Below are 12903 nucleotides of genomic sequence, written 5' to 3'. Positions count from 1 at the left end.
TATCTGGCTCCCCAGCTGAAAGATACTGGGGGAGCCCAGTTGAAAGATAACAGGAAAAAGTACATCTTGGTTCGAAGACACTGCAAGTTGCTCAGTCAAGAGATACTGAGTGATCTGGACTGTGTGATTGCGTGAGAGGCTGGCCTAATATCTTTTCTAAATGAGGGGCATCAGAAAGCCAGCCTCCAACTAACACCCCAGCCAGGTTTTTGTACATACAAAACTTGTACTTACTTAATTGGTAATTAAAGGAAATCTCACCCTGAAAATGGCCAAGATGAGGTTCTTTTATTGTGTTTGCAGTTAGGTTAGAGAAAGACAGCTTGATAAAACATCTTTGCAGAATTCTGACCTTAAAGAAACAAAAGCCCTTCTAGAGGGAACTTGCATTTCTCTCCCTGTGCCTTTGAGATGAAAACGTTCTACCTGATCTTCTTCAATGTGGTGTGTGTGTGTGCGTGTGTGTGTGTGTGTGTGTGTGTGTGTTTTAATAGCCTGTTCTCTGACATCTGGAAGGTACACATATGGTGTACATTTCACAACCAATCGAACAGACTGGGATTCTGAGCAGTCTTTTGTCTGACTGTGCCAATTCTCAGGGGCTTTTGTCATCTGAACCTTATTTGCGTCAGCCTGTACAACAAAGGCCTTTACTTTCTTATGCTATTTTTGGGAGTACACTTTCTAGATCTTGTATAGGCAGCATCCTTCGCACTCTCCTGTGGGGACGCCTCTTGCATCTTATTGGCTTGAGTCACTATTAGGATATATCTAGTTAATGGCCAGACAATGGATCTTTTAAATTGGAGAAAATTCTAAATTGGTATATTTTTTAGAGAGCTCTCATTATAAACAGCTATTTTATTGGTACCTATGATAAAGCCAAATTAGAAGGTGGAAAATATATATATGTAAAATGGTTAACCTAAGAACTCCTTAGTTTGTTTATTTAATTTATTTAATTTTGGCCACATGGCTTGCAGGATCTTACTTCGCGCCCTAGGCAGTGAAAGCGTGGAGTCCTAACCATTGGATCTCCAGGGAATTCCCAGAACTCCTTAGTTTAAAACAAACAAACAAAAAAAACAGTTTGGGAAGCCTTATTTGTGGTCTCTGCTTCCCCTCAGTGGATCTTACAGATGCCAATAAAAACATTAGGATAATTAATGTTAATTAGGTTGATTAACAGGGAAGTAAGAAAAAAACTGAAAGAAAGTCTAGAGACTTCTTCCCAACAAGGTGGAAATTTTAAAGGGTCTCATCCCAAATGTATAAAGAAATCTTTAGACGGTTATTAAGAAATGGGATAAATAAAATGAACATTAATAGGATTAAAAAGGTTCTGATACAACACTACCTAAGGCTGGATGGGCCAAAGGGACCCTCTATTGGTCCCCAACATTAAAGGTCCCCAAACAAGTCTGTTCTATTTACCCCAGTTTAAAAACTATGTGTCATGTGTGTGTGTATGTGTATGTGTGTGTATATATATATATATATATATTTATTTATTTATTTATTTATTTAAAAGGCTAGAAAAAAAACTACACTGAGATACCTGACCAACTATTACTTGGGGCAACAATTAGGCCAATTAATCAAGTTAAAAGATTGACAAAAAGGCCTGAGTGCCTTGGCTCAATCTCTCACTGGGGACCCCAGAGCCTTTTATACAAAAATAGATTAAATGATTGAGGGATAAAAAGAAAAGAAAGCTTCTGGGACTGTTGTTAAGACCAAGGCTTGTCGATCAGATCCTGATGGAAACTAGTTAAAGGTATAAAAGATGACAGAATAGGGCTTCCCTGGTGGCGTAGTGCTTAAGAATCTGCCTGCCAATGCAGGGGACAAAGGCTCGAGCCCTGGTCCAGGAAGATCCCACATGCCGTGGAGCAACTAAGCCCGTGCGCCACAACTACTGAGCCTGTGCCCAAGAGCCTCAACTACTGAAGCCCGCATGCCTAGAGCCCGTGCTCTGCAACAGGAGAAGACACAGCAATGAGAAGCCAGCGCACCACAACGAAGAGTAGTCCCTGCTCGCTGCAACTAGAGAAAACCCACACGCAGCAACGAAGACCCAACGCAGCCAAAAATAATTAATTTTTTAAAAAAAGTTGACAGAATGGAGATGAAAGTTTATATAAATTGGTATATATTTAAATGGGTTTTATGTAAGATGGTTATATCCCTTTTGCCTAATTATATTGTAGGATAGACATTATGTCTCACTGGGGAATGCTTCCCCTGCCTATTTTAAGACAGTGTATATAAATCTGCCCCTCAGACAATATTAATTAAACATACTAAAAGAAACCAACAACGTTACCTGAGCCCACACTATATGAAATAAAACCTGGGAGTTAATATTTAGGGGCCAATAAAAATAATAATGGAGATTTTTGCTCTGCGTTTACCCTATACACTCAGAAAGAGAGCCTTGGTTGAATGCCTTGTGCAAACTTTTGAAGGCATGATAAATTGAACCCTAAAGTTCTAGAACACAGAACTCTTCATTTTCAGATAGTTGGAAATTTTCTCACTGATATAAAAATGCAAATTAAAGAAAACATAGTTGGGCCAATCAATCTTTTAATATCATTTAGGCAGCAGACTAGTTCTTTAGAGAATTTAAAGCAACTGTCTTTGTGTTGCAAACCTTTACAAATCAGAAATGTAAATACAGCCCACAAACACCTGAGACTGAGCCTAGTTAGCTCAATCAGGTAAAACCTGAAACCAAATGAGACAAAAAGGCTCTTTTAAACTCAATCTGCTGGAAAGGCTCCCTCACTCAAAATCTAACTTATAGCCTCCTTAAGGGATTTATCAAGGACAAATCCACATTTCCACACATAGTATAAGCCTTAATTAACTGAGCAAATAAATTTAACTTATTCCAACTGCTATTTATAAACTAGTAAGTTTATAATACCTGATTCATAACTACAAGTTAAAGCTATGAGATCTCTAGTTTTGTCTGTTCATATGTCTGTGTGTACATTATATATACAGGATGTCTCTACCTCCGGAAAATATTATCAAAATTAAGTTTATAAAAGAGCTCATTTAATTGACTTAAAAGTAAGCACTTACAAATTAAATTTTTCTAAATATAATGGAAACTGGCCAGAATGAGTTTCAGGTTCACATGACCTAGGAAATATTCAATATTAAATTGTATCTGGTAATAGAGCTAGCTTAAGCTTGTTGGTTTAATCAATATAGACATAGACATACCTTAATTTTATTGTACCTAGGTTAACTAAGTTCATGTTATTTCTGTTGCAGAGTTTATCAGCAAGAAAAAATAACTTGGTATTGTTGACTGAAAAAAATGCACAACCTAAAAGTTGAGAATTATGTTTTATTTGGAGGACTTGCTGAGGACTTAAGCCTGGGAGGCAGCCTCTTAAGTCCCGGCTGAGGACTTAAGCCTGGGAGGCAGACAGCTCTAGGAACTGCTCTGAAGAGGTAAGGGAGGAGCCAGGATATATAGTTTCTACATAAAACCAGGTAGTCGGAACATCGAAAGATTACTGTTAAATAAAAACAGACATCTCAAGTTAATGAATTTAACACTTTTCTATGTATGGGAAGAGGCAAGAGTCTGGGCTCACTGAAATCATTCCTTTGATATATATGCTATATCTTAACTATCTAGGGCCAGTATCCTGTTTTTTCCTCCATCCTGAATCCCCTCAGGGTGCACAGTCAGGGGCAGCTGCAGTAGCTGATGGCTTGATGGCTGCAACATCCTCTGTTTACTGATAATGGCAGCTGACATTCTTCACCCGCAGTATGATGATATCTTCATAAGTTATAAAATAAAGGTAAATGAGACAAGAGTTTACAGGTGAACTCTTAGGAATAATTATGTTTTGGGTATGTCTATCTATAGTTTCTCCTGATTTTTGGTAACTTGAGTTTTGCTAAGTTAAATTAAATGATGAGAATTCACTGACTATCCAAGTCATTTCAAATAAAATACTGGAACATTAATTGCTAAACAGGTCTAAACTTACCTACTTTTGTCTCCTTACAAGAGGGAAACTAAAGATGTCTGGGTTTATTAGACACGTTTTGTACCACATTGAGGAAAGAAATTATGCTATAAGATATGTTTCTAGAGGTTCTAGAATATTCCCAAATTTGCCAATCAGGAAATGCTAGTATAACAAACAGTTCACAATTACTTGCTGCTTGTCAGTTTTGCTAGAGATTAAGATTTTTAAAGGTTAAAACTGTAATATGTAATTAAAGGCACTAAAAACAACAAGGAAAATGTTTCAGTATGCAAGTAAAGTACAATGTGTGTTTTCAGCAAAAGAAGGTATGAGGAATGGAAATACATTTTAAGGGGAACAAGTGATTTTGTCCTAGAGCTGGTTGTTTCTAGATGGAAAAATAAGGGACAAACTAATATGGATACAGAAAGTTGTGGAAGGTTTGTAGAAAGGAAGCCCTGAAAAAGAAGTTTTGCACATGGTCAGGCTGGGATTAAATTAATGAGGTAAATGGATTTTGTTATTAAAAGTAGGTTGGGGGGCTTCCCTGGTGGCGCAGTGGTTGAGAGTCCGCCTGCCGATGCAGGGGACACGGGTTCGTGCCCCAGTCGGGAAGATCCCACATGCCACAGAGCGGCTGGACCTGTGAGCCATGGCCGCTGAGCCTGTGCATCCAGAGCGTGTGCTCCGCAACAGGAGAGGCCACCAACGGTGAGACGCTCGCGTACCGCAAAAAAAAAAAAAAGTAGGTTGGTGCAGGACTAGATTTGGTTCCTTTCTTTATTAAGAGAAAAAAATTTTCTTGGAATACTGTTTTTGTTAACAGATTATATGGGTTTCTTTGCCTTTAGGTGATGTGTATTTCCTTTTGAAATCTTTTTTTTTTTGTCTGCACTGGGTCTTCGTTGCTGCACGCAGGCTTTCTCTAGTTGCGGCGAGCGGGGCTACTCTTGGTTGCGGTGTGCGGGCTTCTCACTGTGGTAGCTTCTCTTGTTGTGGAGCACGGGCTCTAGGTGCACGGGCTTCATTAGTTGCAACACATGGGCTCAGCGGTTGTGGCAAGTGGGCCCTAGAGCACGCGGGTAAAAAAAAAAAAAGTAGGTTGGTGCAGGACTAGATTTGGTTCCTTTCTTTATTAAGAGAAAAAAATTTTCTTGGAATACTGTTTTTGTTAACAGATTATATGGGTTTCTTTGCCTTTAGGTGATGTGTATTTCCTTTTGAAATCTTTTTTTTTTTGTCTGCACTGGGTCTTCGTTGCTGCACGCAGGCTTTCTCTAGTTGCGGCGAGCGGGGCTACTCTTGGTTGCGGTGTGCGGGCTTCTCACTGTGGTAGCTTCTCTTGTTGTGGAGCACGGGCTCTAGGTGCACGGGCTTCATTAGTTGCAACACATGGGCTCAGCGGTTGTGGCAAGTGGGCCCTAGAGCACGCGGGCTTCAGTAGTTGTGGCATGTGGGCTCTAGAGCACGCAGGCTTCAGTAGTTGTGGCACTCAGGCTCAGTAGTTGTGTCTTGCAGGCTCAGTAGTTGTGGCGCATGGGCTTAGTTGCTCCACAGTATGTGGGATCTTCCTGGACCAGGGATCGAACCCGTGTCCCGTACACTGGCAGGCGGATTCTTAACCACTGCACCACCAGGGAAGTCCCTGTTTTTGAAATCTTTTGTCACTTTGGTTAAGTGAATAAGTATTATTTCACAATGACCTATGATCTTATTTGACCAAGTCAAACCTTTTAAAATCTTTTTGATATTCTTGACACACTTCCCAAATATCTAATTCTAACTGAAGTTCTTTTGACCTCCAGCTAACTCTGGGAAGCTTCAAAGGAACCCTGAGGCATCTCAGAGGAATATTAAACTAATTAGGTTTATTTGGTATGTTAAATTACTTGAAAAATATTGTCAAGTGATTGGAAATAAACCTTCTTAGATTATGCTGTGTGGGTAAATGCTAATATAGATATTCCAAATTTTATATGGAATTCCTAAAAATCTTATTGTCCTGGTATGTTATCAGTCATAATTCTAATTATTATCTTAAAATATTGTATGTCACAGAAATAACCAAGTTTCTTGTCAATTACATTGTAATCAGATCTTTAACCATGCCATTTTAAGTCTTTTGTCATTTACAGACAATCACTATTTTACTTTGATGCTTTTATAAAATGAAAATCTTCAAGAAGATTCACAAGGACTTTGAAAAATATTAATTTCTGATAACTTTTAGATCATACCACTGAAATGGGTAAGAAATTACAAAAGGGGCTTCCCTAGTGGCGCAGTGGTTTAGAATCTGCCTGCCAACGCAGGGGACACGGGTTCGAGCCCTGGTCTGGGAAGATCCCACATGCTGTGGAGCAACTAAGCCCATGCTCCACAGCTACTGAGCCTGCGCTCTAGAGCCCGTGAGCCACAACTACTGAAGCCCACGCACCTAAAGCCCGTGCTCTACAACAAGAGAAGCCAACACAATGAGAAGCCCTCTCACCACAGCGAAGAGTAGCCCGTGCACCACAGCGAAGAGTAGCCCCCGCTCACCGCAGCTAGAGAAAGCCTGTGCACAGCAACGAAGACCCAATGCAGCCAAAAATAAATAAAATAAAATAAATACATTTATTTAAAAAAAAAAAGAAATTACAAAACTCTAATGGAAAACCCAATGCCTCCATCTAGATCAACAGGACATATTACATGGGACTGAATGAACTGATAAATATGATTTATAATTTTATGACTTTTTCTGAAATATACCAGCTTTTAATCTTGGCTTTCCAGAAAAGCTTTCCTCTTATGGCAACCATGACCTACAATAAATTGAGAAAGTATACCTTTGTAAACAAAGATGAAACATTAATTTTTTTCTCTCTACCTGATCCCTCCTGCATTTGGCTTCTCCAGCTGGCTCCCCTGTGGACCTGATGGCTTACTGTGACAACATTACAACTAGCTATACTAACCATTATTTTAACTTGCTCTCTTGTTGTTTTCAAATTATTTATACCTTGTGCCTCTCTTTGCTGCACTACAACTTTATTAATTTACTAGCTATATTACTTATATCCTGTCTGTTTTATAAGATTGTTGTCTCTTGCATTACCCAATGTGTAACCAGGCCTCCAACAAAATTAATGATGGTTAAACATCTTGAGGCAGTTGATCATATATACAACTCTACACAGAATAATTGTAATAGTGCAACTCTAGATATGGGAAGAAGCAACAAGGGAAAACATTTCCTGAATAACAGACTAGTAAGACAGGCGATCCAAAGAATTTAAGATTATCAGTAGGACCTGATCCAAAATTAGCACATTGAGTAGCCTACCAACAGGCTCTTTGCCTGATCTAGGAATGAGCCTTCCCAGCTCAGTGGGAAAAAATTGGTCATGAAATGCCTCCCAAACATTGGTCGAATTTATGATCAAGAGGAGGCACTGTGGACAAAGAATGTAACCTGCCATTTCAGTAAACAAAGAATTTTGTGGCCATCAAGCCATCAGCCACTGCAGCCACCCTGATGGTGCATCCTAAGGGATGCTCAGCTCAGCACGGAAAAAAACAGAATACTGGTCCTATAGTTAACGTGCATATCAAAGGAATAATTTCAATAAGCCCATCTCCCCATAGAGAAAAGCACTAAATTCATTAACTTGAAATGTCTGTTTCTTTAACTAGCAGTAGTCTTTTGATGTTCGACCACATGTTTGTTTTTTTTTTTCCTATATCTTTGCTTCTCCCCTACCTGCTCAGAACAGTCCTTCAAAGCTGTCTGAGAGGCTGTATCCCAGGCTTAAGTCCTCAGTAAGTCTGCTGAATAAAACTTAATTCTCAACTTCTAGATGGTGCATTGTTTTTCAGGCAGCAGTTCTTAGAACATATTTTAAATAGCTGGTTGAAAGTTTTTTACCTTTTAAGTCTCATGTCTGGGCTTCCTCAGGGACCGTTTCTGTTGATTTCTCTTCCTGGATATGGACCACACTTTGATCCTTTGCATGTCTTGTAATTTTTTGTTGAAAACTGGACATTTAAAATAATATAATGTGGCAACTCTGGAAAGCATATGCTCTCTCTCCCCTCCCCAGTGTTTGTTGTTGCTGTCGCTATTGTTTGTTTAGTGACTTTTCTGAACTAATTCTGTAAAGCCTGTATTCTCTGTTATATGTGACTACCGAAGTCTCCAGTTAGCTTAGTGGTGAGATAATGACTGGACAGATTTCCCTAAACGCCTGGAGCCAAAAAGTCTCCCAGTCTTTGCCAAGGGGCTCTGCGGGCATGTTTGGACAAGGCTTCAACAATCACCCCAGTAGTTAACAATTCAGCCTTAGCCTTCATTTCCTGCTGGCACAAAGGTTCCAAATCAGCCAGAGGTTAGAGCTTAGGACATTCTTAGATCTTTCCTGAGCACATGCATAGCAAGAGCACATATGTGACCTTCTAGATTTCCAGGAATATGTTGGAGCTTTTCAAAGCCCCTACAGAATCTCATTCCCCAGCTTCCCCTTTTAAGTTTTCTGGTAAGCCTATTATTTGCCTCAGGGGTTTTCCACTGCCTCAGGCAGATGCAATCTTAAATAACTGCCTTAAATTGTTTTTAACAAATGCCTCCTACATCAACACTCTGTGAAAAAGCTTTTCCTACTGGGATAGCTTCAAGATGTGTCAAATAAAAACAACTTGTAAGTGGGATCTTCTAGATGGTCAAATAATGACAATCCTCTGGGAATGGGGCTTTGAAGGAGCTCTAATCTTGTTCTGCTTCTGGTGGCCGCCAGGCTGCTCATTTTCACCATGATTGTGGGCTGTTTGCTTTCAAGGCTACTATGCAACTAGCGAGGGAGGAGATGGGGATAGGGCAAGTTAAAAATGCCACAAAGCTTGCTGTTCTTACGGAGGTTCAGCCATTTTTCTTGAACCAACACTACCCAGATTGCTGCAAGCCTTCCATTCATTTCAGAGTTATGAAAAAGTTGATTGAGCATTTTTGTCCATTTTCCATGGACTTTATGGAGAAATTTTTTCCGGGTCTTTAGCTGGCTATTTTTGCTGACATCACTTCTCTTTACTGATTTCTTTATCTACTTAAGTCTATCAGTTACTCTGAGAGAGGGATGTTGACATTTCTACCTATTTATACATTTGTCTCTTCCTTCTGTGAGTTGTCAATTTTTGCTTCATACATTTTGAAGTTCTATTATTAGGTACATACACATTTAGAATTGTTAAATATGCTTGATAAGCTGACCCTTTCATCATTAAAAAAAAAAATGCCTTGCTTTATCTCTGGTAACAGTCATTGCCTTGAAGTCTATTTTGTCTGATCTTAACATAACCATATGGGTCTATTGCTCACATATACCAAGCACATGGGAATCCAAAATCAATTTATACTCAGATAAAAGGGTATACTCCTGATACTCTGCAAGCAATGTCACCTATACCTAATGTCAGGCTTTTGGGCCCTGAAATCTCTCTTTAATTATGCTGCAGGACCTAAAAGCTTTCATTTAGGTCGAACAAGGGTTTTTCTGCAGATAAGCTCGGCGATGGCCTTCCACAGTAGCCCTCTAGATCTTCTCTCCTGTGTATACCACTTCTAGAAATTCTGGCCCTCCCCTAGTTGCCTAGGCTCAGAATTCTGTTATTGAGCCACGTGGGTCCACACATATCTACTTTTGTAGATACGACCAAAATGACCTCTGACTAAAAACTTATCCCTGTTCAGGGCCAGCTCTAGGCTCCCTTGGCACTGAAAATTCCCATTCCATAGTATAAGCAGTGAACCTATACCAGGAATCAAGAGAACTCAAGTCTGGATTTGTACTGAACAGACTTGTGAGGCAATAATGCACAGGACTAAGAATGTGGACTCTGGAGCCAAACAGCCTGACTTTGAAGCCCAGCTTCACCAGTTGTGTGACTTGGGCAACTTTCTCTGCTTTAGCTACCTCACTAGTGGAAGGTAAATTAGAATAGTGCCTCTCTTATAGGACTGTGTGTGGTTCAGATGGATTCATATAAGTAAAAATTTTTAAATAGCACTTGGAACATACATACAGTAAGTGCTATCTAAATGTTGGATTTTTTTTTTGGTAGTGTTGGCAGTCTGTTATTACAGACTACAGAGTTAATTTTATCATCACTGTTGCTGTTATGTGCCAGAAATGTAGCATTTCATGAGCAAGTTATAGGTGTCTTAATGCTGGGAGTTACACAGTATTATAGAAGCTTAAGATTTTGCTTAAATGTTTAACTGTCCTTTCCCCTCCTCTCTTTCAATAGCTATACTCAGTGTGCAGACTAGACTATGGCACTAATCTATTTATTCAAATCGTAATAGTTATAAACTTATCAAGTACTATGTATTCTTCCTTGCCTCTATCATATTATAATATTTATGCACTTGCTTGTTTACTTATCTGTATCCTCCAGAGTGCCAAGGGTAGGGACTCATTTTGGGTTTTGTTTGTTGTTGTTGTTTGGCTGGCTGTTGTTGTTTTGGCTGATCCCACACATGGCCTGTGGGATCTTAGCTCCTGACCAGGGATTGAACCGTGGCCCTCGGCGCCGAGTCCTAACCGCTGGATCGCCAGGGAATTCCCTGGGTTTTGTTTTAAAGAAGAAAAAGTTTACAATGACCCAAGATACAATCTGGGAAATGCTAATTAATTAATTAATGCTAATTAGCAAATGCCAATTGGCTGATTTTGCCACCAACCTTCAACTTGTCTGCTTTAGCCCTCATTTCCAGAAGCTTCTTCTCTGTGGCATCTATCTGCAGCCCCTCATCGCACCAGTTCACAGCCTCGACATAGTTTTTCAGTTCCAGATGGCATAAGGCACCTGTAGAACCCAGCACCCTTAGTATCTGTGGACAACAGGCATGGGAAGAGCCATCCTTGAAAGGGACCCCCAACCTTAACCAGCTACCAGCCAGTACCCTGAAGGGAAAATGGATGATAAAGACCCTTGTAGTACATTCCCCAGACAAGGAAGACTATTTCTTGTATCTTAGATCAGAAAGATTTCTAGGGCCCATTCAGCTCAAAACTCCTGTAAGCCTTTCTGGTATCAAGGACTCTTAAAGTAGGGAAGGCTACAGCTTAGTGGCAAAGAACACAGTCTTTGGAATCAGACAGATCTGGACTGGAAATCTGGCTGTCATTTACCAACTAAACATTAGACAAAGGACTGAGCATCCCTGAGCTTCAGGTTCCTCATCTATAAATGAGAAGAATAAAGTTCATCTCAGATGACTTTCTTTAAATGGAGAGAGAAAGAAGAATTTGTCCCAGTCATTCACAAGAGCAATGGCAAGACCAAAGACATTAGGTCTCTCCTAAAATTGTTCTTGATGGCTACCAGTTTAAGCTGCCTCTCCTTTAATCATGTTTTGTCTCCAGTTAGCCTCTTTGGGCTTTCCACAGAATTTAAAAATATCGGAACTGTAAGGGCTTAAATGTCAATAGAATCCAACCTGATCTTCCAGAGATGGGCATACTGATACTCAGAGTGGGTGTCTCGCCATGGTCACATGGTAAGGTAAAAGTGACAATTCAATCAAAGTACAGACTTCCAGCCTGTGGCAAATTCCACAGGACTATACTCAATTTACTTGCCCATCTTTGTTTAGTACCTCCTTTCCCTACAGCTGAAGGACCTAGATCTACTTAAACCCCCTAACCATGATTAATTAAGCAATAACTTTGATAAAGCATTTTAAGTTGGTCATGAGGATACAGAGATTAATATGTAATGAATAAATTAAAGTTTACAAATCACCTTTGAGCTTCTCAAAGAAAAGGTGAAGTATAAAAGTAATAAAAGCACTATTATTACACACAAAGGTCAGACTACAAGAGAAAAAATAATCTGGGAACATCTCAGCATTAGAGTTAGCAGCCAAAGTCCCATAACTTATCTTTTAATTAACATTAACATGGCATTTGAAGATCTTGCCTTTCAATCAGCTAGTTTGGAAAAAAAATTAGAATGTGGCTTTTAAAACTGCTTTATTTTAATTCATTTTATCTTTATTAATTTAAAATGAGAAGTTTCAATTTCTCTACAAATTCTTAAAACACAGAGGGTTGGATTATTCTCTGGGGAATTCTTTTAAAAATGGCATGTTGCTGTTGACAAGGACTTAATATCAAGATGGCAAAAATAAGATGACTTCATTTAGTATCTTAGCACCTTCCTATCAAAGCTTAAAATACTTCTGGTGCAGTGCACGCCAGCTTTTCCGCGATGACAATCATACTACAGCTCTCCAAGACTTACCTCTTACTATGGCTTTCAGGTGGCAGGGTTTTAGCTTTCTGGCAGCTGTCACGTCATTGAGAGCAGAACGAAAATTGCCTAACAAAACAGCATTCAGTAAAAGAGAAAACAAGTTTTGAGATCAGATTACTTCCAAAATTTTGTGTGTAGAAACAAAAACACTCTTGGACAATCTTGGAGAGATGAAAATCAGAGCAACTGTTTATATTGGGTTGGCCAAAAGGTTCGTTCGGGTTTTTCATAACATCTTACAGAAAAACCCGAACGAACTTTTGGGCCAACCCAATAGAAAAAACTATAGTTGTGCTCATCAAGCACCTTAGAAATGTTTACAGCATCAGGCAACCCACCGAACAACTATAAATGGCTAGTAAGCATATGGAGAGATACTCAGCATCACTAATGATCAGAGAAATTAAAATTAACATGAAATTGGTAAAAACTAAAAACAGATAATATCCAATATTGGTGAAGATATGGAAAAAGGACACTCTAAGAGTAATTTAGAAAGCAAATTGGCATGCACTTTGTACACACACTTTGACCCAACAATACTCTTCTAAGAACTGATCCTTAAAAATGCTTGCAAAACAATAAAGATGTTAAAAAAAAAAAA

The 12903-nt window shown here is 39.3% G+C and overlaps 1 protein-coding gene across 1 annotated transcript in view; it reads right to left on the bottom strand.

The window, feature by feature from the left end:
* Window positions 1-12903, bottom strand: part of TTC4 (tetratricopeptide repeat domain 4) — a 39741-nt gene that overhangs the window by 21263 nt on the left and 5575 nt on the right. Inside the window, exons 4-5 of the mRNA XM_024739347.1 lie at window positions 12288-12365; window positions 10723-10847 (exon numbers count right to left, since the gene is read on the bottom strand). Of these exons, the coding sequence (XP_024595115.1) occupies window positions 10723-10847; window positions 12288-12365 (203 nt within the window). The remainder of the gene's footprint in view (window positions 1-10722; window positions 10848-12287; window positions 12366-12903) is intronic.

The sequence above is a fragment of the Neophocaena asiaeorientalis genome, unplaced genomic scaffold (genome assembly GCF_003031525.2).
Source record: "Neophocaena asiaeorientalis asiaeorientalis breed wild unplaced genomic scaffold, Neophocaena_asiaeorientalis_V1.1 scaffold138, whole genome shotgun sequence".
In the NCBI taxonomy this organism is placed as follows: Eukaryota; Metazoa; Chordata; class Mammalia; order Artiodactyla; family Phocoenidae; genus Neophocaena; species Neophocaena asiaeorientalis.
The sequence above is the reverse complement of the archived record's forward strand: the minus strand, read 5'-3'. Positions and strand labels throughout refer to the sequence as shown.